The 24,142-nt window shown below is 58.1% G+C and overlaps 11 protein-coding genes across 11 annotated transcripts; 8 read left to right on the forward strand and 3 right to left on the reverse strand.

Annotated features, from left to right (window-relative positions):
• Positions 1-1,153: 1,153 nt before the first annotated feature.
• BXZ73DRAFT_87242 (uncharacterized protein) lies at positions 1,154-3,656 on the forward strand (the record flags this gene model as incomplete). The annotated part of the gene is made up of 6 exons (XM_048024485.1): positions 1,154-2,128; positions 2,188-2,424; positions 2,477-2,561; positions 2,611-3,204; positions 3,259-3,438; positions 3,490-3,656. 6 exons carry the CDS (start codon positions 1,154-1,156, stop codon positions 3,654-3,656), a joined length of 2,238 nt encoding a protein of 745 aa, XP_047882682.1.
• Positions 3,657-5,046: 1,390 nt separating this feature from the next.
• BXZ73DRAFT_39938 (glycoside hydrolase family 16 protein) lies at positions 5,047-7,097 on the forward strand (the record flags this gene model as incomplete). Its single annotated transcript, XM_048018475.1, has 9 exons — positions 5,047-5,210; positions 5,270-5,813; positions 5,864-6,100; positions 6,161-6,220; positions 6,283-6,406; positions 6,459-6,535; positions 6,601-6,711; positions 6,772-6,941; positions 7,004-7,097. The coding sequence occupies 9 exons, from the start codon at positions 5,047-5,049 to the stop codon at positions 7,095-7,097; spliced, it is 1,581 nt and encodes a 526-aa protein (XP_047882683.1).
• A 515-nt stretch (positions 7,098-7,612) lies between these two features.
• Positions 7,613-9,281, reverse strand: BXZ73DRAFT_87244 (uncharacterized protein; the record flags this gene model as incomplete). The annotated part of the gene is made up of 4 exons (XM_048024486.1): positions 7,613-7,689; positions 7,744-7,953; positions 8,011-9,079; positions 9,138-9,281. 4 exons carry the CDS (start codon positions 9,279-9,281, stop codon positions 7,613-7,615), a joined length of 1,500 nt encoding a protein of 499 aa, XP_047882684.1.
• An 888-nt stretch (positions 9,282-10,169) lies between these two features.
• BXZ73DRAFT_96814 (peroxisome membrane protein) lies at positions 10,170-11,535 on the forward strand (the record flags this gene model as incomplete). Its single annotated transcript, XM_048027169.1, has 6 exons — positions 10,170-10,308; positions 10,367-10,634; positions 10,685-11,061; positions 11,113-11,302; positions 11,362-11,468; positions 11,522-11,535. The coding sequence occupies 6 exons, from the start codon at positions 10,170-10,172 to the stop codon at positions 11,533-11,535; spliced, it is 1,095 nt and encodes a 364-aa protein (XP_047882685.1).
• A 260-nt stretch (positions 11,536-11,795) lies between these two features.
• On the forward strand, positions 11,796-12,541 carry BXZ73DRAFT_96815 (uncharacterized protein; the record flags this gene model as incomplete). Its single annotated transcript, XM_048027170.1, has 5 exons — positions 11,796-11,903; positions 11,951-12,030; positions 12,089-12,194; positions 12,252-12,285; positions 12,342-12,541. 5 exons carry the CDS (start codon positions 11,796-11,798, stop codon positions 12,539-12,541), a joined length of 528 nt encoding a protein of 175 aa, XP_047882686.1.
• A 111-nt stretch (positions 12,542-12,652) lies between these two features.
• On the reverse strand, positions 12,653-13,699 carry BXZ73DRAFT_87246 (NAD(P)-binding protein; the record flags this gene model as incomplete). Its single annotated transcript, XM_048024487.1, has 6 exons — positions 12,653-12,762; positions 12,785-13,002; positions 13,052-13,145; positions 13,198-13,314; positions 13,367-13,403; positions 13,463-13,699. The coding sequence occupies 6 exons, from the start codon at positions 13,697-13,699 to the stop codon at positions 12,653-12,655; spliced, it is 813 nt and encodes a 270-aa protein (XP_047882687.1).
• A 353-nt stretch (positions 13,700-14,052) lies between these two features.
• BXZ73DRAFT_87247 (IlvN-domain-containing protein) lies at positions 14,053-15,529 on the forward strand (the record flags this gene model as incomplete). The annotated part of the gene is made up of 9 exons (XM_048024488.1): positions 14,053-14,066; positions 14,120-14,179; positions 14,238-14,401; positions 14,470-14,635; positions 14,689-14,916; positions 14,978-15,037; positions 15,089-15,152; positions 15,207-15,311; positions 15,368-15,529. The coding sequence occupies 9 exons, from the start codon at positions 14,053-14,055 to the stop codon at positions 15,527-15,529; spliced, it is 1,023 nt and encodes a 340-aa protein (XP_047882688.1).
• Positions 15,530-16,597: 1,068 nt separating this feature from the next.
• Positions 16,598-18,046, forward strand: BXZ73DRAFT_39808 (splicing factor CC1-like protein; the record flags this gene model as incomplete). Its single annotated transcript, XM_048018454.1, has 9 exons — positions 16,598-16,770; positions 16,822-17,004; positions 17,061-17,198; positions 17,250-17,319; positions 17,374-17,446; positions 17,497-17,581; positions 17,638-17,709; positions 17,759-17,864; positions 17,912-18,046. 9 exons carry the CDS (start codon positions 16,598-16,600, stop codon positions 18,044-18,046), a joined length of 1,035 nt encoding a protein of 344 aa, XP_047882689.1.
• Positions 18,047-18,836: 790 nt separating this feature from the next.
• BXZ73DRAFT_87249 (lipase/ esterase) lies at positions 18,837-19,938 on the reverse strand (the record flags this gene model as incomplete). The annotated part of the gene is made up of 4 exons (XM_048024489.1): positions 18,837-19,435; positions 19,518-19,577; positions 19,654-19,876; positions 19,924-19,938. 4 exons carry the CDS (start codon positions 19,936-19,938, stop codon positions 18,837-18,839), a joined length of 897 nt encoding a protein of 298 aa, XP_047882690.1.
• A 327-nt stretch (positions 19,939-20,265) lies between these two features.
• Positions 20,266-21,873, forward strand: BXZ73DRAFT_39476 (uncharacterized protein; the record flags this gene model as incomplete). The annotated part of the gene is made up of 5 exons (XM_048018385.1): positions 20,266-20,511; positions 20,580-20,708; positions 20,773-20,969; positions 21,038-21,378; positions 21,428-21,873. 5 exons carry the CDS (start codon positions 20,266-20,268, stop codon positions 21,871-21,873), a joined length of 1,359 nt encoding a protein of 452 aa, XP_047882691.1.
• A 344-nt stretch (positions 21,874-22,217) lies between these two features.
• On the forward strand, positions 22,218-23,461 carry BXZ73DRAFT_87251 (ras-domain-containing protein; the record flags this gene model as incomplete). Its single annotated transcript, XM_048024490.1, has 8 exons — positions 22,218-22,269; positions 22,321-22,347; positions 22,403-22,456; positions 22,513-22,595; positions 22,655-22,686; positions 22,761-22,823; positions 22,910-23,064; positions 23,202-23,461. 8 exons carry the CDS (start codon positions 22,218-22,220, stop codon positions 23,459-23,461), a joined length of 726 nt encoding a protein of 241 aa, XP_047882692.1.
• Between the last annotated feature and the right edge of the window lie 681 nt (positions 23,462-24,142).

The raw sequence follows: 24,142 nt of genomic DNA on the forward strand, positions 1-24,142 counted from the left end.
AAGAGACTACTGAATGGAGATTTAGGCCGATGGAAGTGTCTTCCAAACGACCTGTATCACGCTCCAGATTCACAGCCAAAGAAACTGTGGTGCGCTTGACCTGCTTTCTGGCGTATCCAACGCGATGAGCTTACTCTCATGTTAGGTTCCTCGGGATCCACGGTTTCTGAACATGACTGGGGAATTCGACGCAAAGCGGTTTTCTTCTCAATATGGCTTTCTCTCTGAGATGCATCGGGATGAGCTGAAGACGTTGAAAGACGATTTGAAGCGCGCGAGAAAGTTACTTATGAGCTCTCCACGCGATCTCCGCGGCGAACGAGAAGCAGAAGTCGGGCGATTGGAGCGCGCAGTGAAGCGCGCCGAGAGTTCCGTCAACAAAGACCGCAGACAACATATCGATATGGAAGCACTGTCCAACGCCGCTCAGGAGGAGAAGATGAGGCGGAAAGAGGGCAAGAAGCCGTGGTACATGAAGGACGGTGAGTTTTGGGTGATTCGCTTTTGTGGCCTTGTTCCTCACATAGTTGTCCTTCGTAAAGCGTCCAAGAAGGAGCTGCTCTTGCGCGCCAAGTTTGATGCACTGGCTGCATCGGGTGGTAGAGGCGCAGTTCGTAAAGCCATTGAGAAGAAGCAGAAAAAGGTCAATCAAAAGGAGAAGAAGAAGCGGCCGTTACTCGAGAGGCAAACGGCGGAGTCCAGGGGGTCTCAGGAGGGCCCTTCGCGAAAACGACGGCCCAGCGAGCAGAACACCAGCCGGCCAGGAAAACGACTGCGACCTTCATGAACTATGTTTTTCCTGCCATTTCCTTATCTGTATGTGCTCGATGATGTCGAAATTGGACGATACCTTGGTTGCGTCTCCTGAGTGAACTCGACTTTGCGCGCGGTTCTGTGGTCATGACGGAAATGTTAGAAACTGCAGCAGCACTCAGTAGTGTCCAAGGGCGGCGCTTATGATGCCATGGGCGCTTGATCGTTCGCTGTTGAGAACTGTCGCGCCACTGGACCGTCGGAGGCGACCCCCATCTGCGCGACGTCCATGTAGCCTTCTCCAACTGCTGCATATCCCCAGGCGTCTTGGCCTTGGTGTGCAGGCGATCCGCTCCTCTAGGCCTGTCCGCTTGACCTCCCCCACTGTTTTCTTGCTGTCATGACGGACGACTCCTCCCCGGGGGCATACTTCTCACCTCCCCCTCCCGCTGAGGTTTACGGTTTAGTCGAAAACCCCGCAGACCTCGCAGAGGCTTCAGACGAGGATGGAAAAGCTCACGATATCTATCGCGGGTCGCCACCAACCCCGGCTTCTCCCCGCTCGTCCTCACCAGCACCCTCCGCTTCTACCTCTTCTTCCTCCTCCTCCAGCTCCAGCTCCAGCTCATTCGGTGGTCCACTTGGCGCGATTTCTGCTGGGATTGAGAATGCGATCTCTCGTTGGGCTCGCGCATGGAATTCCAGTTCTAGTCTCTCATCCTCCACTTCCTCATCCGCCTCCGTTGTCACCAAGTCTCGCCACAGAAAACGACGTGCACGTAGTATCAACACCGTCCACAACGCACGCTCGGAGCGCGAGGTCGCAGCGCGCATCCGCGCACGGGAAGACCTCCGTACAATCCCGCGCGGCTTCGTTTTGTACGCTCCTCCACTCCCCTTGACCCACGCACGCCCTGCCAAAGCGCAGCCCACTTCCGCTCGCAAGGCTGCCCGAGCCGCGATTCTTCAAGACCCCATTCTTCGGACGGCATCTCTTGAGGAGTTGACGGCGAGGCTGAGCGTGGTAGTGCGAGAGCGGGCGAAGGCGCGGCGCACGCGGCCGGGACCGGATCCAACGCCTTCGTCAGTGTCGGCAAGTTTGCCCGCGTCGCGCCCACTGTCACCGCTGTTTCAAGACTATATGCTTTCTGGAGTAGCGGCCCATGCAACGTCGACTTTGCCACCAAGGGAATCGCGGGCAGGTCGGAAGGGGAAGCAGAAGGAGGCCTCACCGCAACTGGCTCAAGTGGTGACGCCCCCTCCCGTGCTCTCACCGGCGTCGACTCCAACGCTTCCCGAGCCACAGCGTGCTTCACAGGCGTGGTGGCTGGATATATCGTCGCCGACTTGGGAGGATCTATGCGCTCTGGGCAAGGTGAGGTCCTTCTGTGCTTTCTCCCCAAGCATTTTTCCCGACTCTACTTGTTCGCTTAGATGCTTCACTTGCACCCCCTCACTCTGGAGGACATTCTCACGCAAGATCCACGCGAGAAGTTGGAGCTGTTCCCCAAGCTCGGCTACTACTTCGTCTCGTTCCGGGCAATTGAAAGCCAGAAGACCAGAGACCGAGTGCGGAATTTGCTAAGCGAGGACGATCTTCTTGCCATGGACGAGAGTATTCTGGCAGAAGTCAATATGTACTTGGTTGTCTTCCGCGAGGGCATTCTATCGGTGAGCCAGCCAGAGTCGGACACCGTCTTATAGAGCCTCACCATTGTCTCAGTTTCACTTTTCTGATATCGACGAGCATGTGGACCGAGTCCGCCATAGAATCATGCTTCTAGGAGATGCAGCGAGCACCTCGTCAGGTGAAATGATTGCATATCAATGGCGTTCTTGGACTGACAATCCCTGCAGAGTGGATCGCCCATGGCCTCATGGACTCGATTGTCGACTCTTTCTTCCCTTATCTAGACGTCATTGAAGCTGAAGTTCTCGACATCGAACGTCTTGTCTTTTCCGCGGGGGAAGCTGAGGGTGATCAGAAAGCAGACGGGGTCCTTCTACCGTTGGAAGAGGAGAAGGGCATTTCCTCTACGTCATCAGATACGGCATATGCCAACGAGAAGCCAGATCCAACAGCATTTTCAGATAAGGGTTCTTTGGTCGACTGTGCCAGAATATCCACTAAGACAAAACCTCGGTTTGTTCACCCCACCGACATTCCACTCATGATTCGTCGTGCCCAGCGGCTCCTTTCCCGGCAACTCGCCTCTATCCCTCGCTTCAAGTCCATCGACAAGAGCTCGCCGGAGCAGACTCGGTCTACAACCACTGTCCACCGGATGGCACGCATTCGGCGGCTGGTCACGTCTTTGACACGGTTTCTGGCAGTCAAATCCGAAGTCGTGGCACAAGTCAAGAAGAGGTTGCTCGCGAAGGGTGAATGGGGCCTCAGGAAAGGTACAGACGATGATCTTGACGTTTTCGTGTACATGGGGGACGTTCAAGGTATGAGCTTCGTCGTGTGATTGCAAGTGGTATTGGTTGTTTACCTCGACTTAGATCACATCCTGACACTCCAACAATCGCTGGCGCATTACGAACGGATGCTCAGCCAGTCTCATCCTACCTATCTGTCTCAGCTTCGGCTTTCAGTCAGCAAAGCGAAGTCGGGCAGCGATAAGGCCATTGTAACGCTCACGATCGTGTCCCTGGGTGTTCTGTGTGTGCAGACTGTCATTGGTGCGTTCATCGGTAGGAAGGTTGAAGTAGTGCTCACGAATGGTCCCGCAGGTGCAGTGTCGATGAATTGCGAAGTGCCTCACAATGACATAGCCGGGGACAACTACACAGCGTTTGGCCTGGTGATTGCCCTCGCGTTGGTGGTTATCGTCACGTACGGGTTCGTAGTTCGTTTGTGGTGGATCAGGGCCAGGCGACGGCAGCTGGTTATGTCATAAAGCAGGCTACATAGGCGTTTTGGTTCTGACGAGGCGTTCGACGGATACACGTATACCCGTAAGTACCATGGTAATAGGTCTAGTGGAGGGGTTAGATGGCACCCCATGTAGCCGTAGGAGCGAGTAGTATATGCATACCCGAACGTGGGCACAGAGCGTGGAAGGTGTATCGACTAATGCACGAGGGGATATTTAGGCTCGATCATCGACCGACTAGTCAAACGGCAGGTTACCCATCCAGCAGGACCGCCAAAAAACGGAAAAGAAAAAAGAAAGAAAAATCGCGCATTTTTACCTGTGTAGACGTTGATGTTGAGGCTCTCTTGTGCAGCGCTGTCCAGTACACATTCCCCGCGTGCGCGGTTGTAACTGGTTGTAACCGTACATACTATGTATATAGGTCATCTCGACATCAGGGCAGAGCGTGAGAGCGGGCCCTGGTGACTGCGAGCGTTCTTGGCAAAGCTTGCCAAGCTTGGCTTCCACCCGCCCGCTGCTCCCATCACCGAGGAAAAGATCTCCTTCGATCGGAGGACACAGAATCCAACTGACTGCAGTCCCCCGCGGCCTGCTGTCCCCGCCTTGGGTATCCTTCTCAGGTCGGTCTGCGCATCTTTGTTTTCTCAATCCCCATCTGCTGATGCTGCTGAGCGCAGGCACGGCATAGGCTCACCCCGGCTACCCTGCTCGTTGTCCATTGCCGCCTCTCTGCACACCCACAGGCGTCGCTGCAGTACCGCCATTTGGCCATCCAACAGTCTGGCCGTCTGGTCCGCGCCGTCACCATGTGCGGTCGCATCGGAGGACGGGCGGGGCTGCTGTCGTCGTGGGCACATGCTTGAAACCACTCTTCTGATGGATCAAGCTCGGACAGGGCAGGTCTTGCGCTATCCTGCTTTTGTCCCCCGGACCACCTCTTTGATGGAGTGCCCTGGACCATGCTACAGCGTGGATCGCCCCGAGTCCTACATCCAACGCCCTTGCGTGACGTCTCTCTCCTCCCACCAACACCGCTGCCTCCGTACATGCATCCTTGCTGACCCCCGGCCCTCTGACCCCTCCGCCACGCCTCCACTCCTTTGCTTTCTTCTGTCTCTACCAACACTCTCGGCTGTCTTATACCCGTTTGCACCGCTTTTCCGTTCGTGATGAGCCACTCCCGAGTGGGTCCCCAGCCTGCGTACGCTGCCCCGCCCGGCCGCTTCCTCCGCAACTCCAACAGCGTCGCGTCTATGGTACGTCCCTTCCGCTTCGCAACCGCGTCCATGGCCGAACGGATCCACAGAACGGCAGCGATGCTGCTCGTTCCATATCGGAGAAGGTACGCATCTAACCATCCCGTGCATCCTCCCCATCCCGAATGAATTTTTCTTTCTAGTACTCCCTTCCCATGGACCCGTCTATCTTCAATGGGCCCGAGGCCGATGATAAACTCCATAATCCCGATCCGCGGCGCGACCAGAGGAGTGACAAGGGCGGAACCATCTTCACGGGTCGCGGCTTCATAAACCTTGGATGCATTATCATTCTCGTCACCGGTATCGTCACCCTCTTGTGAGTTGTGATGCACAAATCAGAACCCCTGTGGTTTTTTCTAAAGTCACTACCAAAAGCGCTGGGTACCCTGTCATTTCATTCATGACGACCAACAAGCCTTCGTTTTTGGGTGGCTTTAACCTTGGGGGCATCAACGCAACTGGCCAGGTTCCCGCCATCCCCGGAAACTGGGGTCTTATCGACCTCGAGACTCCCCAGGATGCGTATTCCAAGAACGATTACGTGAACGGCCAACAGTGGGAACTCGTCTTTAGCGATGAGTTTAACACTGACGGACGGTACTTCTACCCCGGCGACGACCCGTACTGGGAGGCGGTGGACCTCCACTACTGGCAGACGAACAACCTCGAGTGGTACGACCCCGAAGCGATCACGACCCGCAACGGTGCTCTCGAGATCACCCTCTCTAAGAAACCGAACCACGATCTCAGCTACACCGGAGGGATGATGTCGACCTGGAACAAGTTCTGCTTTACCGGTGGTCTAGTAGAGGCTTCTGTAATGCTCCCGGGTGCGAACAACATCAGAGGTCTTTGGCCTGCCGTCTGGGCCATGGGTAACCTCGGACGTGCTGGTTACGGTGCCTCGCTTGACGGAATGGTGCGTTTCTCGCTCTTTACCGAAAGCGAGGCCATTCACACTCGTCCCAGTGGCCGTACTCGTATGACTCGTGTGATGTCGGCACGGTTCCGAACCAGACCGTGAACGGTCTACCCGTCGCTGCTACGGTCAACGGAGATGAAGGACAGGACGGCATCCTGTCCTTCCTTCCTGGCCAACGTCTCTCGCGCTGCACCTGCAAGGGCGAGTCTCACCCTGGTCCCGTGCATGAGAATGGCGAGTACGTTGGCCGCTCCGCCCCCGAGATCGACATGTTCGAGGCCCAGGTGTGTGACTGTGATGTCCTCGAGTCAACGGATCTGCCTGACGTGTATTTGCGTGGACAGGTCGGAGGCTCGCCCATGGGCGAAGACGTCGGGGCGGTCTCCCAGTCTGGCCAGTGGGGGGTGAGTGTGATCGCACCTTGAGGCGACGACCTCCCGTCCGAGCTCACGCGGTACTTGTACAGCCGTTCAATGAGGGATACCACGCGGACAACTCGAGCTACGTCATTGCCGACACAACCAGAAGCAGACCCAATCACTATGAGGGAGGCTCGTTCCAGCAAGCCACCTCTGTGGTCAGTGCCACTAGTACGCTGCTCTCTCTTGTGCCTTCGTCAGCTTGCTCACGTAGCGTGCGCAGACCAGCAGGCTTATGAGTTGAGCGGTGGACAGTACACCACCTACGGCTTCCAGTATAAACCTGGCGTCGATGGCGCTGTAAGTCGTTTGTCTTTTGGCTTGCCGGGTTCGCCCGCAGTGGTCTGATCACAAGTGCACTCCAGTACATATCCTGGATCAACGATGGCGCACTCGCGTGGACGGTGAAAGCCGCCGCCGTCGGACCCGACGCGGCGGTGGAGATCAGCCAGCGTGTGGTCCCCGAGGAACCTATGGTGAGCTTGGTGTCGTGCCTGCGGGGGCGCTACTCTGCTAACGTTTCTATCAAACTCTAGTACCTGATTGCAAACCTGGGCATGTCAAAGAACTTCGGCTTCGTCGACTTCGACAACCTCGTCTTCCCGACCAAGATGCGCATCGACTGGATACGTGTGTACCAGGACCCGAACGCGAAGAACGTCGGCTGCGACCCCGACGACTTCCCCACCGCTGCGTACATCAAGGAGTATGTAGCTTCCCGTCACGGTCGGGGCGTGCACATGTCGCTGACTTTACTCGTTCGTGCAGGTACGAGGAGGCGTACACTAACGCGTTGCTGACGACGTGGGTGGACGACTTTAAGCAGGTGATACCCAAGAACAGCTTCTTGAAGCAGTGCTGAGCGCTGAGTGCGCGCATGGACTCGGAACTTGTGTGTTTGTCATGCCTGTGTAGTATTAATCCTGGGACATTTAGTATTCTAATTTAGCCACCTCCGGTCGCCCGAGTACTCGCGTACTACGCAGCCCATATGCAATGCGTCAATTGAGGATATAGGTCCGGTTTCATTGACGATGGTCAAATTTCGCACTTTTTGGCGTATGAGACGACTTGGTACTCAGTGGACCCATAAGCACAAATGGGGTGGAGCGGGGCAATCATCCTCTACTAATAGCGTTGTGGGTCCCGTCGCGTAGGCGTGGTGAGGACCTGATGCTACAAATGTTACATCCAAAAATAGGGTGAAAGCACTACGCTGCTGCCGATCGTCGGCCCGACATGTGTGGTCTATAGATATCCATCCTGTGGGGGTGATAGTGATTTCCAGCGTCCATCTTGAGCATATGAAAGTGATGGGGGAAAGCATAGATGCATGTCGCACATAGATTAGTGCGTCGTGGAAGGTCATGAGGTTCGTCATGTCTGTCCGTGCATGTCGCGTTTCTTGTCGCAAAGCAGGACCACGCGCTTGACTTCTTCCAACACGGCAATCACTGTAGACGCAAGGTGAGCATCAGGGGCGGGGGGTATGTGAGTTGACCACCCACCCTTCTGCTGAAGTTCGTCGTGTTTGTCCTCCAGCGTGTTGTGAGCCATAACGATGCGGTCCTCCTGTTCCCTCATGGCCGTCTGATTTTGGTGCAGGAGCTCGGTTTCTCGGATGATGATGTCATGCGACTGCTCAATCTTCTGCCTCAACATTTGCATGGTTTCCATTTCGTTGCGGTACGTTACACGGAGCTGGTCCAGTTGGATGGCTGAAGAGCCGGCGATTCGAACGGATTACGCAGAATTGAATGGCGGAAAGAACTCACCGAGAACCTCGGCATCGTTTGTGACCTTGAAATACTCCGTTAACTGATCCTCCCAGTCCTTGTCCATCGCCCATGCCACAGACTTAGACTGGCTTGCAACGCTCAGCTTGCTCATGCTGTCGCGTTTTTTCAAGCTGCTTCTACGCCGAACGACAGGACGATGAGGCTCATGCTCCAGGTCTTCGTGGATCGTCGGAAGGCCGTTTGGAGATGACCCCTTCGGAGGGGTGTAGGATGGAGTGTCATCCGGGGATGGAGACGCGTTGGGTGAACGGGTAGTCGCCGGGAGATCCAGCACTTGATGGTCAGGAGAGCTCGTCGAAGGCGTCGAAACCTCGCGCTCCGGAGACGGAGACGTGGGGCGAGTACGATAGGGAATGGGGACGGGGTCGGGGGAACGCGCCTGTGCACGCTCAGCGCGGTCCACGCGGAGGTACTCAGCAGACTTGCGTCCTTCGGCTGGACGTGGAGGGTGCCCATTGACCGCGGGGACGGGGACGGACGCGTGCCGCACATGTCCGCCTCGCGAGCGGGCTTCTTGCCGGGCAGGCGGTGTTTGCTTGGGGTGAGAAGGAGGGTGGGCACTGGAAGAGGGTGCCGATCGCCTCATGCCTCGCTCCGGAGACCGTCCAGGCGAGGGCTTTCCCGGAGAGGGCATGCGACGTACCGAGGCCTGACGGGAGTATGCTTGCGCGCGCGCCTGGTGCGCCATGCACTCGGGACAGTCGCGGCAGTACTGCACCGCGGGTGCGGGGGGAGGGGGTGCTCGCTCTGCGGTGGGGACCGTCACGGACGCGGCGTCTCCGCCCTGGAGCTTGAACCAGCGCTCCATCTCCTTGAGGCGGAAGTCTGGGGGTGCGTGCAAGGTTTGGAACATGACCCGTGCAACAGGCTTGTCCTTGGGCTGCGCGTCGCGACTGAGGCGTGAGCACTTGCGGATCATGCGGTCCTTGAGATGGCGAATCTCCATGATGCGCTCCCAGTCGGCGGTCTTGTCCTTGGCGAGCTCGAAGGATTCAGCCTTGAGGAGATGGCTGTAGATCGCGGCGGTGCGCGGGGGGAGCAGGACCTGGGCGAGCCACGCCAGGTCACGGCTGCGTCATCGGTGCGGAAGAGGAAAGGCTCACTCGCAGTTCATTGGGAGTGTCGGTGCATTGGATGAATCTCCATCCGGACCTGGTTGTCCCATCTGGATTCTCCAGCTGGCCGCGTACCGGACTCTGACCGTAGTAGTTGAGTCGCTGGGAGGCAGCGGGGCGGTGGGAGGCCATGGGGATGCCCGGCGGCGGAGCCAGGGTCGGCGGGGAGGAAAGAGCAGGTGAGGACGATCGAGCTTGAGAAGAGGGCGGCGGGACAAAGGAGAAGGAGGGTTCGCTCCTCGGGGCCTGCGAAAATATAGACGGTGCAGTGATCGCGCTATCGAGCCGCTTGGCGCCCCGCGCGCATGCCCCAGGCAGACAACGTCGGCGTGTCGCGCCTCGTTACCCAAGCCTGCAGGCGGGCTGTCGACGGCCGCGGCAGGTGTGGCTCGGACACACACGCTTTCGCCAGTGTCCGCCACGAAGCTCGAGAAGCCCAGATGGGGCGCAGAGCCCATTGAAGTTTCCCCTTCGGCGACGCGTTCCGCACCGTCTTTGCCGCGCGCTGCTCTGTGCTTCGCCACCCACCTCGTGGGGGCTGGGTCCACGCTAGAGCCTACCAGGAGGCGGAGAAGAAGACTCGCCCCGGACAGCGGGTCCGACGCTGAACACGGTCGGAGCGGCACGAGGACGCGGCAGCGAGCGCTCCTGGGGCTTGTTGACCAAACAAGTGTGGCCTCCGCCACGTGTTTGGCTGTTCTGTTGGGCGATTGCGGGGTGCGCGGCGGGCGTGACCGTCGCGTCGCGCGTCGGCCGCCGCGTGAAGGGCATCGCGCGCACCAGGGCGACGGTGCTCGCGGCTGGCGGGGACGGCGGGCGGAATAGCACATGCATATGCATCGCGCGTCCGCGTTTGGCGCGGGGCCGGTTGCGCAGAGGCCGGATTCCCAGGGCCGGCGAGGACGCTGCCCGCCGCGGCTGGAGTGGGCACCGCGCTTCGTCTCTATCCCCGCATCCTCCTGCGGGTCGGCCACCGACCCCACCGCGCTCGGTTTCGCTCTCCTTCTGTCCTTACTTTCCATGTCCTCCCCCTTGGCCCGCTATGAATCTTTTCTCGTCGCCCATGTCTCCACCATATCCTCGCTCGAGTCCACCTTGAGGTCCGTTACGTGGCTGCTCCCCGGCAGGTTCAAGGATGCCGAGCTTGCCTCAGAAGCACGTCAGTCCCGATGTCCTGCAAGTGCTCTTCACCCAGCTGCTGATCCCGCCACGTGCAGTCTCTGCCGTCCTGAACGTCATGAGCATGTACCATGATACCCTTCTCGCCAAGGTCGGCCAGTCGGATCCCAAGTACAAGCCTCTGCTCCCTTCCTCCCCACACACGCGTTTCACTCGCGCGTGGTCCGAAAAGGATTCGCGTTACAAATGGATTGGCCGTGCGTTGGAGTTGATTCGGTTCACCGAGCTGCTCGTCGAGATGGGTCTCCGGAGGAAGGTCTCGCGACAGACGCGTTGGCGAGGAATTGTCATGCTCGAGCTGCTCAAGTGCGTATCGCGTCTCTTCCGGCCATGACCTCTCCAACCGTGTCCTCCAGAGCGCTGCTCCGCCTCATTTTGCTTCGGATCACACGTCGACCGTTGCTTTCCCCACTCGTCCCGGAGCGCGAATTCGACCCCGATAGCATCCCTGACCGATCCGACACCTCCTCGCCTACGTTGGTTGCCAGTTCCCCCCCGCCGTCCTTGCCCTCGACTCCTGAGCACCTCAAGAACAACCATATCGCTCTTCCCACTCACCCCCTCTTGACCCCTCCTCCCCCCACCCACTCCCCTGTTCCCGTCGAAGCGTACCTGCTCCCCAAGGCTTTAACAACCACGTCCGTGAAGGCACCCACTTCGCTGGTGAAGCCTCTGGCCAACCCCAAGGAATGGCTCTCGGAGGTCATCTACGTCCTCCGCCCTCTTGTATACGGTACGTTATCACGACCTACCCCGGCGCCGTTGATTCTCATCTTGGTCCCAGCTACCATGCTGTCGAAGGGGCGCAAGGATACTAGGCCTCTCGTCACTGTTCTGGCCATGGAGCTAATTGCGCTCAACCTCCGCCGTGTGCCGAGCCCGTCAGCTGCGCTTGAGCGCTCCGAGTACGCTAGGAGGGACCGGGACATCGTCTGGTACCTCCTGAGAGGTTCTATCTGGGACTCATGGACGAGGTACGCTCTCATCCATCATCAGCCGTTGTTTGTGAACGCTTATGTTGGTATACTTTCAGGCCCAAGTTGGATAACTTTGCGAACACTACTGAAAGCATGCCGTTCATTGGTATCTTCAGCGCGTTCGTGAAAGACTGGATCCCGCTTATCGACGAGTACTACTACTGTGCGTATCCCGCCCCGCGTCATGCTGTATTTTGTCTCACACGAGGGTCCCAGATACTGCACCATAACGCAATGGGTTGTTGGATGTCTTTTTTTGCTCCGTACGCAGATACTTGTACGATCATATTCTTCTCGGATTCGTCTTCCGTGAGATCCCTTGACTGCCTGTGTGCCCCAACTGCTTCTGAAATCGTGCGGGTACGCCACGTGGTGACCAGCCCGGAAGCCTCGGTCCGCTCTGGATACATATGACCCAAGCCCTGGCTGAGATTACTTGCCCTTCCATCTTCCTCCAGCAGCAGACTTGCTTTCATTGGCGCCCTCTACTATGTCTTCTCTCCCTGAGCCCCTTCCACCCGTACGGCGGATTGTCACCGGACATCGCCAGGATGGTGTAGCAGTGGTGAAGAGCGATACCATTGTCGCCGACATTGCCGTAAACAACCCTAGCTGCAGTATAGTATGAGTGCTGACTTTGTACAGATATCAGAGAAGGTTCCCGGCGGCAGGGTGGGGCCAATCTGGAAGACGGGTCAAGTGCCCGTAGTTGACAACAATGATGAGTATGTCGTCGACACCGATTTACATGCAACAGGAGGGGACTCACCGATCACTCACTAGAACCGACGGCGCCAGTCGTGTGCCAGACGGAGAAATGGACATGCTCATGAAAAGTGGGACGAACCTCCAGTACACCGATCTCGCTCCCGGTGCTCGCGCCCCTGCTGTGAGCCAGACTGGCGGGAGTGGAAGACGGTCAACTGACCCGTCCTTCAAATTGCAGCACAGAACGTCATCACTCGATCATAATATTCTTCGTTCGTATCGATCTTGTCTGAGAAAACCGTTACTTTGCTCAGTGATATCGTTGCAGTCGTTGGCAAGCTCATATTGGAGATGGAAGACGGCTCGGAGACTCTCGTAGAGAATCCGGGTGACGTGGTCGTCCAGAGGGGCACAATCCATGCTTGGAAGAATCCTGGGCCTGGATGGGTTCGTTGGGTCACGATCCTCATCGATGCACAACCTGCCGTCGTGAACGGTTCACCACTCCCGCCAGTGTGGACGAAGTGATACATTGATCTGGTGAGCGAGTGCTAGTAGCTGTCATCTGGTGCCGGTTTTACATTCAAATGCGTAAACGCCAGAACAATGTCCTATCGACTCGAGTTTATGCTACAAATGTTACTGGAGATTGACAAAAAGACCACCATCCACCAACACCTGAGAACCCGTCATGTACTTTGAAAGGTCGCTGGCCAAGAAGACCACGGGTCCCGCAATGTCATCAGGTTCTGCACTTGATGAGTTCGAGACGCAGGTGAGTTAGTAGTGGAAAGTTACCTCCGAGCCGCCCTAGTGCCGTTCGTTTGATCATGCCCTCGCGCTTGGCGATATCTGCGAGGTCTTCTTTGTTGATGTCCGTCGCGATCGTTCCGGGAAGAATGGCGTTCGCGCGGATGTTGTACTTTCCGAGGGCGACCGCGGTGCTTTGCATGAGAGACAAAATCCCGGCTTTGGTGGGAGTGTAGTGCCTGGATGGAGTTTAAGCGGGGCAGGAAGACGACGAGGGCTTTAACTCACACTTGATACTCTCCACCCACTAGGGCTGATATCGAAGAGATGCCGATGATGGAGCCTCCCTGGGGAATCTGTTTCTGCATTTGGTTCGCGACAGCTACTTCGGGTAAGTGGACGGTACTATATCTCTAGAGCGACCTTGTGCCGACCTTGTGTGATAAAGAAAGTCCCATCCAGATTGACGCCTCGCGTGCGCTCCCATATCTCAGGCGGCATGGTCAAGAATTCATGGAATGGACATATGCCTGCGTTGCTGACCAGGACGTCTGTTTAGGGATCGGTCAGGTGAGCAGATCACCCTGCTTGGATGCGGAGGACCTATGCGGCTAAAGGCTTTAACGCCTTCCTCGACGACCTAATACGTGTTTTGTCGTCAGTCGGCCATACGCGAGCAGGAGGAGCACGATAACACACCTTCAGCGACGTCTCCCGCATCGCGATGTCCCCGGGGACATAGACGACTCTGCACTGCGCGAACGCGCCCTCGATCTCCGCCTTGAGTCCCTCCACCTCGCGCGTCGTCGCGTCGTCGCCGAAGTAGTGCAGGACGAGCCCGGTCGCGCCGTGCTTCGCGCAGGCGAGCGCGCAGCCACGCCCGATACCCCGCGAGGCCCCGGTGATACACACCACCTTGTCCGCGAGTAGCGCCATGTGTGCGAAGGGTCGAGCGCGAGCAGGAATACGCGGCGCGCGGGTGCACGCGCCCGCCCAGCTTTTGTACCCCGCATGCGCGGGTGCGGGCGATGGACGGATGAACCGATCGCGCTGCGATGGGGATGGGGGTGGCGGTACTGCGCGGCCCGCCGGGTGCTCGTCCCGGACGTCACAGGGACTGGATCCCAAGTCATAGGGACGGCGGTGGGACTCGTCTTGGTGGAGACAACACGGGACGTTCGGGCCCAGAACGGGGCTGGGGGAGTATATAGGTCGTGGGGAGGAGGCCAGGTGTACGCTTGCAACTGCTGCACTTCTTTCCCCCTCAACATCGCACGGCCTCTGCAATCATGTCTGCGAAGATGTAAGCGACTCGAGTCCGTGCGGGCAGGTCATCCTGACTGACATTGTGTATAGCTACTACGACATCGACGCGAACCTTGATGTCCTCAAGGACAAGACTATCATGTTCCTTGGGTGGGTTTGACGTTCTGCTCCGCCTGGGTGCTGCATATACTCACAAGGTTGGCATCAGGTTCGGAAACCAGGGCGCAGCACAGGCCCAGAATCTGCGCGATTCGGGCATTCCCAACGAGAAGATCATTGTTGCGAACCGGGCCGACTCCTACGCCGAGGACGCGAAGTCGAAGGGTTTTAACGTTGTCAGCGACTTTGGCGCAGCTGCCAAGGATGCGGATGGTAAGCATCCATTTGGGCCGGAGATATCAGTTCTGCGTACCATTATCCGGTCTCAACAATGCATACAGTCGTCTTCCTCCTCATCCCTGACCAGGTCCAGCCCCGCGTCTTCAACACGGAGGTGGCTCCGAACCTGAAGGACACGGCCGCCATTGTGGTTGCCAGTGGATACAACGTGTTCTTCAAGCTGCTGAACTTCAAGCCCACGCAAGACGTGATTATGGTTGCCCCTCGGTAGGTCGTATTGGTCTTCTGACTGCACAAGCCAACTCAGGCACTCTGTTCAGGATGATCGGTTCTTCGGTCCGGAGTTTGTATGTCAAGGGCAAGGGCTTCCCGTGCTTCATCTCGTCGGAACAGGATGGCACTGGCAAGGCGCTGGAGATCGCTCTTGCACTTTCGCGTGCGATTGGCGCCACTAAGGCTGGGGCCATTGCTTCGTCGGTGCGCGAGGAGACCGCCATGGACCTGTTCGCGGAGCAGGCGCTATGGCCGAACGTCATCATGCTCTTCAGGTCAGCGAAGTTGATGCCTGTTATAGCGATGCAAGATACTGACCTGTGATTGATACTGCAGAGAAGCGTTTAGCGTTCTCAAGGAGGCTGGATGCTCGGACGAGGCTCTCTGCTACGAGATGTGAGTGGCTCCTGATCGACTTCAAGAGCACCGCTCAATATTGCTGTCTAGGTGGATGTCGAAGGAGCCCGCTGAGATCTTTGAGCGTGCGGCCGAGGATGGGTTCATCCAACAGGTTCGTCTCTTCGAGTTTGCTACAAGAAATTGGATTGAACGCTCGTGCGCACAGCTCAAGCACCACTCCACGGTCTCGCAATACGGCCAGCTGAACGGCGCTCTGAATCTGGACGGTTCCGCGATGCGAGAACACTTCAAGAACATCTTGTACAACCAGGCAAGTACTCTTTTGACGACTGCGTCTTGTGCTGTCCTGATGAGGTCGTTCGAAAGGTCTTGAACGGCAAGTTCTGCAAAGAGTTCAGTGCGATTGAGGAAGACTTGGAGAAGGAGGGCGATGCAAACCCTCTCAACGTTCTGTACCAGAAATCGGAGGCATCCGAGCTGGGTCAGGCAGAGAAGAGGGTACGGGCAAGGCTTGCGGGGCTCCTGTGAGCTGAGCGTTGCGGAGATAGAAATGGTGGTATAGACAGTCCAGTAGTCCCTCGCCTGTAACATAGACGCCGTCCCCGTAAATAGAGAGCCGTGAGAATCTCTTCCCTCTGAGCTGACTAATCAGGGCAGGCCCAGGTCTGGGCGGCGTGTCCTTGTCCTCGTCGTTTCACTTGAATTTCCCGAGGACTGCTACGCCTCCATTCGCACCATCATGTCCTCTGAGAACGGCAAAATCGAAAAAATGGAAGTCGATAGACACAGATCCCCAGACCGACGCTCTAAATCGTACGTTTCCTCTTGCCCCGTGAGTTCTCTTCCCGCTGACCGTCGACCAGCTCCCGCGACCATTCGAGCGAGACCCTCCGTACTCGGCGCTCTCATCGCTCTCGTTCTCGCGACAGGGATCAGAAGGAGAGGCGTCACCGTGACCGCGATGACTACGACGACAGGCGTCGCAGCCGCGACAGAAGAGAACGCTCGCACCGCAACCACGACCTAGAACGTGACAGGGAGCGCGACAGAGACAGGGACCGGGACCGGGACCGCAGGAGGGACCGTGACGGTGAGCGCCGCCGCAGTGAGCGAGATAAAGACGAAGATCGACGTAGGCATCGAGACCGTGAGCGGGATAGGGACAGGGAGCGCGAACGCGACCGGGACGACCGTGACCACCGCGACAGGCGCAGAAAGCGGGGCGACGAGCCCGAGGACGGCCACGACAGTCACTCCGCCGACGATAGGACGAAGAGGAAGCGTTCCGACGACGGTGTCGACGAAGCCCCGCCACCGTCCGCTGGCCTCCCCAATGCCCCGCCTTCCGCGACTGATAGTCCCCGCCGCAGGAACCGCTCTCGTGACATTCGGTATGGGGACCGCCCTCCCAGACGATCTAAGGATCCTCGGGACGACCACGACGAGCCTCCTCGTGGCGACCGCCGCGACAGCGAACGTAGCCGTCCTCTCAGCCCTCCCAAAAAGTCGGTGAGCCGTCCTTCTCTCCTAGGTCCTTATTTATGTTTCTCCCGAAGGCGTCCCTCTCCAACGTATGAAGTCGCCCCGGACGACCCTATGAACGACGAGCCCAGTCCGGATGACTCTGAAGCTCGGTCTGTGTTCGTCTCTCAACTTGCTGCACGACTCACAGCCCGCGACTTGGGCTACTTCTTTGAGGACAAGCTGGGGGAAAACACGGTCATGGACTCCCGCATTGTCACGGATAGGATCTCCCGTCGGTCCAAGGGGTGAGTTGTTCGTCAGGGCATTATATGCGTATTACTAACACAGACCGACAGTATTGGTTACGTCGAATTCCGCACTGTCGAGCTTGTTGACAGGGCTATCAGCCTGAGCGGAACGGTGGTCATGGGTCTTCCTATTCAGATCCAACACACAGAGGCTGAGAGGAACAGGCTTCATCCCGGTGATGGCAATCTGAACTTGCCGCCAGGTGTCAGCGCCCCGCACGGTGGCATGCAGTGAGCACTTTTGCATCTCCGCATCCCAAATGTCTGTCGCTCAACACAACTCCCAGGCTTTACGTCGGATCTCTCCACTTCAATCTCACTGAGTCCGATATCAAGCAGGTGTTCGAGCCATTTGGTGAACTTGAGTTTGTCGATCTTCATCGCGATCCCTCGTCTGGGCGCAGCAAGGGCTATGCGTTTGTACAGTGAGCCAACAATTCATGTCTCATATTGAACGCGTCTCACAACACATCTAGGTATAAGCGTTCTGAGGATGCGAAGATGGCTCTTGAGCAGATGGAAGGCTTCGACTTGGCCGGCAGAACTGTGAGTCCTTCCGGCAATGTGCAACACGTTTTACAAAGGCTCACTCTAAGACAGCTTCGGGTCAACACGGTTCACGAGAAGGGCTCTGCTCGTTACACTCAACAAGACTCTTTGGATGAAGCCGGCGGTCAGTGATTTATTCTCTGGCCTTGTTGGTTTCTCATGAGTTTCTTTTAGGCGGTAACTTGAACGCAGCGTCACGTCAAGCGCTGATGCAGAAACTTGCCAGAATTGACCCTCCTCCGACCAGACCAGAGCCGATGTGCGTGTGCTGCTCAAAGCTCCCTTTTTGCTTTTGCTTATCAAATTCCCTTTCAGCTCGCGGCCTAACATCCCCCAGACCATGCAGTCGCGGTCGGTACTAATGAAGAATATGTTTGACCCCGAAGAGTACGTTTGGAGTCGGGAAGGTTGATCGGGTGCTTACAGATTCCTTCAGAGAAACCGAGCGTGACTGGGACAAGGAACTCGCCGAAGACGTCAAGGGAGAGTGCGAGTCGAAGTATGGCCGCGTTCTTGCCATCAAGATCGAGAAAGAAACTGAGGTATGTCGCTCAAATTTCAGCCGTGGATGGATGCTCATCGCCAACAGGGCGAGATCTATGTCAAGTTTGACACTGTGGATGCTGCCAAAGGTGCCGTCGATGGTTTGAATGGCCGTTGGTTCGGCGGACGCCAGATCACTGCTGCTTTCATTTCCGATGCGATTATGCAGGCACACCAGTGATCCCCCAAGCGTAGCCGACGTCGGTCGCTCTATCGGGACTTCCAAGTGCCGCGGTAAAAAAAGAAGACACTATGTTATTTTGATACTGAAGCTATATGGTCGTTTCTCAGAGATACTTGTTACCCAGATACGCATATCGATGTCTTGCTCGGCCGCCCACGAACACGCCCGCCTCAGCATGTTATAGGCAGGTTCATTGTTGATGGCTCAATCGTCTCATGTCTTCCCAAATCTCAATGGCATCTCTGCATTAGATCGACCTCGCTCATGCGCCTGCATTTGGGCCATCAACACTGGTATGATGCCTGACCATTGTCGTGTCGCTGAGCAGAGTGGACAGGTGATCCGCCATTCCTTGATCAATGAGCTCTATAAGATGGCTCAGGCGGTTATGTTGAAGCAGGTGATTTGCTCTTGTGCAGGCGTGCTCTGTTTGGCCTGTTGGCCACATGCAAACCATCTCTTACCGACCTTGGCTAGGGGGATCGTGTTCAATCAAGGAACGAATCAAACCTAACACGTCTGGCTTCCTGGCTGTCCTGGCCTTTGTAACAACATATTCTTATTCAATCTTACATTCCCTTCATGCCTTGTCCTAATATAATACTCATGAAGGGTAGAGAGCTTTCTTGAGCGCCTCAGCCGCGTTCGATACAAGTTCCTTGCCAATCTCGAGGGCGCTACACGGAGAAGTATGAGACTGGTTCGTGTGTTGTCAGCGACGAACAGCTTACCCTGAATTAGGTACAGGCAGGTTGAACAGCATGAAAAGATGCTGAGCATTACGTCCTCAAAGGCAACTATGACTGAGCTCACCATCCATTGCCATGATTGGATGCGGTGCCCCCTTGTACACCTTGACCTCCGCCGGCACGCCAGCCTTCTTCAACTTATCTCCGTAGGCGATGCCCTCGTCCCTCAGGATGTCGAGCTCACAAACGGCGATCCACGCCGGCGGTGCACCCTTGAAAGACTCGTCCGTCGCGAAGATTGGGGAGTTGTCCGGGTGCGTCCAGTCCTCGGGATTGGGAGAGTAGTTGTTCTTGAACCAGACCATCTTCTCCGGCACGAGCGAGACAGTCTTGGCGTTCTCAGTCCAAGACGGGTAGCGCCCGTCGCCGACGGCGGCGGTGTTGTCGGTGACGGGGACGACGAGGAGCTGGAAGGCGAGCGGGATGGCGAGCGCCTGGGCGCGATGGGTCGCGATCGCGGCGAGGTTGGCGCCGCTGGAGGAGCCGCCGACGGCGATGAGCGCGGGGTTGATGCCGAGCAGCTCGGGGCCCTTGGTGTGCACCCACTGCAGGGCCTCGACGGTGTCTTCGACGGCGGCGGGGTACGGGCGCTCGGGGCCGAGGCGGTAGTCGACGGAGACGACGACGGATTCGGCGCCTGTCCCGTTCGGGAGAACAATGCGGGGTCCGCGTTCAGTAGGGCTCGATGACGGTTCCGGTGACGTACGCGGGGTACTCACGCTTGCACATGTTGCTCGAGAACGCGTTCTCGGTCGCGATCGTGCCGAGCGTCCAGCCGCCTGCGATGTGGGGGCGCGCGGGGCGATCGACGGTTATCGGACACGCGTGCGGCAGCAGCAGGCACGGCGCACGCACCTCCGTGGAAGAAGATGAAGACGGGCCAGCCGCCGGCGGGCGCGGTGCCCTCGGGCGTGAAGACGCGGACGGAGCAGTGGGAGAGGGGGTAGTCGTTCACGCCGGCGACGGGGAGCGGGTCGGAGCCGCCGAGGACGGCGGGCGCGTTGCGGATGTCGGGGGACCAAGGGAGGAGGTGGACGGGGACGGAGTGCTTGAGGTGCTGGTTGTGGAAGGCGGCATACTCGGGAGGAGCTTGTCCGCGATCTCGGGCGGGATGGGCTGGTGGACGGTGGGCTCGGACATGGTGATGAGGGCTGGGAGGCGGGGGGCGGAGCGCGTAGGCTGTTGTAGGAGGCAAAACAGGCTGCTGTACACTATTGGCGGCGAGCTAGTCGGCGCGCGCGACGGCGACTAGCCTTGGATTGGGCGATAAACCTCGCGGGCCGGGCGGGTTTTGGGGCGGGGAGAGGCGCGCGGCGGAGATCAATCGATGGACGTGCTCCGTCGATGCTTGGGGCGGCAGAGGACCCCTCAGAGGCCTGCCACCGGCCGCCTTCTTATAAGTCCCTTTCCCCCGTCGCCGCCCTCCTGCACGCCGCCCACCCCCCGTCTGCACATCGCCCGCCCGCCATGAGCTCCGAGGAGCACCACCAGGTCAACCCCCTCATTCCGAAGCAGTCCCGCACCCCGTACCACATCAGCGGCAAGCCCGAGAAGCAGGACCTCGTCGACGAGTACAAGGGTAAGAACCTCAACGCCCTTCGCACCCCCGCCCTCGTCATCGACCGCGCTGTCTTCGCCCGCAACTGCACAAAGGTCCACCAGATCGCAAAGTCCCTTGGCGCCAAGTTCCGCGCCCATGTCAAGTCCCACAAGGTCCGTCGTCCGCGCGCCCCGAGGTCCGAGTGCCACAATGTTCCGTTGACCAGCAACCCTCCCTCTAGACCCCTGAAGGCACCAGGCTGCAGCTCAACTCGAACGCCGATGAGACCCATTCCATCGTCGTTTCCACCGTCATGGAGGTCTGCGAGGTCTTCCGCGCCGGCCTCATGGCCGACGGGACCGTCAAAGACGTAGGTACCGCATCAGAATCCTTCCCCTGATATCCTTAACCTCAAGCCCGGGCCATGACATCAGGTCCTCTACGGCCTCCCCATGGCCCCAAACAAGATCGCCGATCTTTCTGCGCTCACCGACGAGCTCGCCGCCGTCGGTGCCTCCATGCGCATCCTCGTTGACCATCCAGACCAGGTCCGAGTGATCGAGGCCTGGGAAGCCACCAAGGCGAATCACAGGAAATGGTCGGTCTTCATGAAAGTCGACTGCGGGAACCTGTGAGTGTATCTCCGCCTTCGGTCCGCTTCCGCCGCTGAGGTTTAACTGCTCACGCGACGCTGCATAGTCGTGCTGGTATTCGCCCTGACTCGCCCACATTCGAACTCCTCCTCCGTGCCGTCCTCGCGTCCCCTTCGATCTCGATCTACGGTTTCTATACACATGCCGGAAACTCGTATGCCTCGACGTCGTTCGATCAGGCTACGCAATATCTCCTCGAGGAGATCAACGCGGTCAATTCGGCCGCCGCGCTCGCCATGAAGATCATCGCCAGCACCCCTGGATTGTCCCAATCTGCAGAACCCTATGTGCTCTCCGTAGGCGCCACGCCGACAGCGCATGCAGCGACGAAGGAGCTGAGAACCAAGCTCGAAGCATCTTTGAATGGTGTCTTGGAACTGCACGCAGGTATGTCGTTTGCCGCTACTTGGAGACTCGCCCTAACCTGATATGACAGGAAACTATCCGCTTCTGGATCTCCAGCAACTCAACACTGGATTGATAACTCACCGAGACATTTCCCAGCGGGTTCTCGCCACTGTGATATCTTATTACTCCGGCCGCGGCGAGGACGGTACCGACGAGGCCATCTGCGACGCAGGAGCGATCGCTATGAGCAAGGACACCGGGCCGCGCCCAGGATATGGTGATGTAATCGGGAAGCCGTGGAGACTGGCGCGGTGTTCGCAGGAACACGGCATCCTGAGCCAGATGCCAACGTCGTCATTTGACCTTGGACCGCTCCAGGGTGATGGTGGGCTGAAGTTGGGCGATATGGTGCAAATCGTCGGGCAGCATGCGTGCCTGATCTTGGCGGGCTACCCGTGGTATTACGTCGTGGACTCGGACGTGAGCGACGGGAACGTGGTGGTGGATGTCTGGGTGCCCTGGAAGGGGTGGTAACGGCGTGGTGGCGCGGAGTGGACAGTCAGACCGGAATGGTTTGAAGCAGTTTCAGGATCTGGTGATATGTACGATTGGAGTCTCGTATGCATTGCGCGCTGGCTCGCTCCTTCCTTCCGTGCTTGACGGGTGCGGTTGCGTATACACAGTGGGCCGCTGGAGCAGTGGAAAGCAAAGATTGCAGATAGGCAGCTGTCTGGGTTCGCAATTGAAGGCACCCGGGGAGGGCCACGTGCATCGGGCGCTCGGAGAGTCGGAGCCACAGTGGTCGACCTGTGCCGCTGCGGCCGTGGCCGACCCTGCGCCCTTGCTCACCATCCACCCTTCCCTCCATCCCCGCCCCCATGGCGTACACAGACTACGATGCGGACGCGACTGAGCTGCTCGAGACATACGGTGCGTGTTGCTGGCTCCTTTCGCCGATCGTCTCTCTCACTCTGCCTTCAGACTTCCTCATGAAGTTCATCATAATTGGTGGGTAGAACTTATGCTTCACGCTGCTGCGCCGCTCACCGGAAGAGGCTTTTAGGAGAGGCGGGGTCGGGAAAGACCTGTTTGCTGCACCATTTTACGCATAACTCCTGTGGGTAGCGCTTGCACGGGCCTCTATGTTCCATCTTTATCTGACCATATGGCCAGTCAAGGAACACTCCCAACACACGATTGGAGTGGAGTTCTCGAGTCGGACCGTCAAGCTCGGTGAGAAACGCATCAAGCTGCAGGTCAGTCTTCATACATCCGAGGTGTGCACATGTTGAACGGAGCGGGACGGCGGAAATAGCTTTGGGACACGGCGGGGCAGGAGAGGTTCCGGTGAGTGCCTGCGTGATCCCTGTCTCTTCTCGCGGACGTCGACAGATCAATGCCCGCTCACCTCCGTGCCGCAGGTCCGTGACAAGGAGCTATTACCGCGGGGCGGCGGGGGCGATCCTCGTGTACGATATCACCAGGTGCGTGCTACTCTGTCATCCCCGCTCCACTTGCACGCCGGCGGGCTGAGACGCTGTCCATCTTCGCGCAATCGCTTATCGTCTAGCCGCGCTTCGTTTGCGAAGCTCGCCCGGTGGCTCGAGGACGCGAGGGCTCTGGGCAGCCCGCACCTGGTCACGGTCCTCGTTGGAAATAAGTCGGACAGGGAGGAAGAGCGGGAGGTGGAGTGGGCAGAGGCGAGTCGGTGGGCGGCCGAACATGGTGCGTCTCTTTCGCTCGGTCACTTGAGCTTGCGCTCGGGACGCCGGTTCGTCCGGACGGGACGGGAGGCTGACTCTGTTTGTCGCTTGCTCGTCTTCATGCATCTCGCCATGACGCTCCCTGTTGCGCTCTTGAAGACGTGCACTTCCTCGAAACGTCGTCGCTTTCTGGAGACAACGTCGAGGCGCCGTTCCTCCTCTGCGCACGGTCAATATTGCTCGCCATCGAGGCCGGCACGCTCGACCCTGAGAAGGCAGGAAGCGGGGTGAGCTATGGAGATCGTGCGCTGCGCCGGGTGAACAGCTCGAGTCGACTGAGCTTTGGGAGCCTGAGCGGGCGTCGGAAGAGTACGACGGTCAAGCTGAGGGTGCCTGGGACGAGCGTGCGCTGTTGTTAGCGCACTCCACCCCGGCCTCTTTCCTGTTCATAGATCTGGTTTTGGTGAGTGCTCGCTTGTCGTCTGCACCACCGCGTTCACAGAGGCTGACAGCGGCGGTAGTTCTCTCTTGGTTTGGACACGCTGATGCAAATCACACCGTGCCACTAGTACTCTCCCTTCGTCACTCGTTCCCACTACGCCGATGATCGTTTGCGACGCAGCATACCCCCTTCCCATCGTCTATACCTCGTTGCTCCAAGACTCTCACTGTTCTTGTGAACCTCGCCCACGCTAGTGCCCGCCGGGATATCTTGTAGTAGTCACGTTTAATGTTCTGCGGTCTGTTGCCTCCATGTATCGGATCATCTGTAGTTTTACCACATCCACATTCGTTTAGTAGACCTCTCCGTATGGTGCTTGGTGGCCGTTGATCATCTGACATGCTTCGTTGCTCGAAACCGGGTCGCACACGCGGGGCAGCTGTGCGCGCCTCGGCAGCGGGCGTGTGACTTGTGTGGGGAGGAGGGGGCGACGATGATCCGCATGGACGACGTCCTCTCTTTGGCTCCACTCGCATGCCCAGCCGGCGCATGATGCTCTTTTCCTATGTCCGGGCGTGCGTCAGCTCAGATATCGCTTCTCTTGCGTAACGGGGGCAGGCAGGTCGAACATGTGTCCGTACTCCGCATACGCTCACCG

The sequence above is a fragment of the Epithele typhae genome (genome assembly GCF_022376455.1).
Source record: "Epithele typhae strain CBS 203.58 chromosome Unknown BXZ73scaffold_3, whole genome shotgun sequence".
NCBI classification, from domain to species: domain Eukaryota; kingdom Fungi; phylum Basidiomycota; class Agaricomycetes; order Polyporales; family Epitheliaceae; genus Epithele; species Epithele typhae.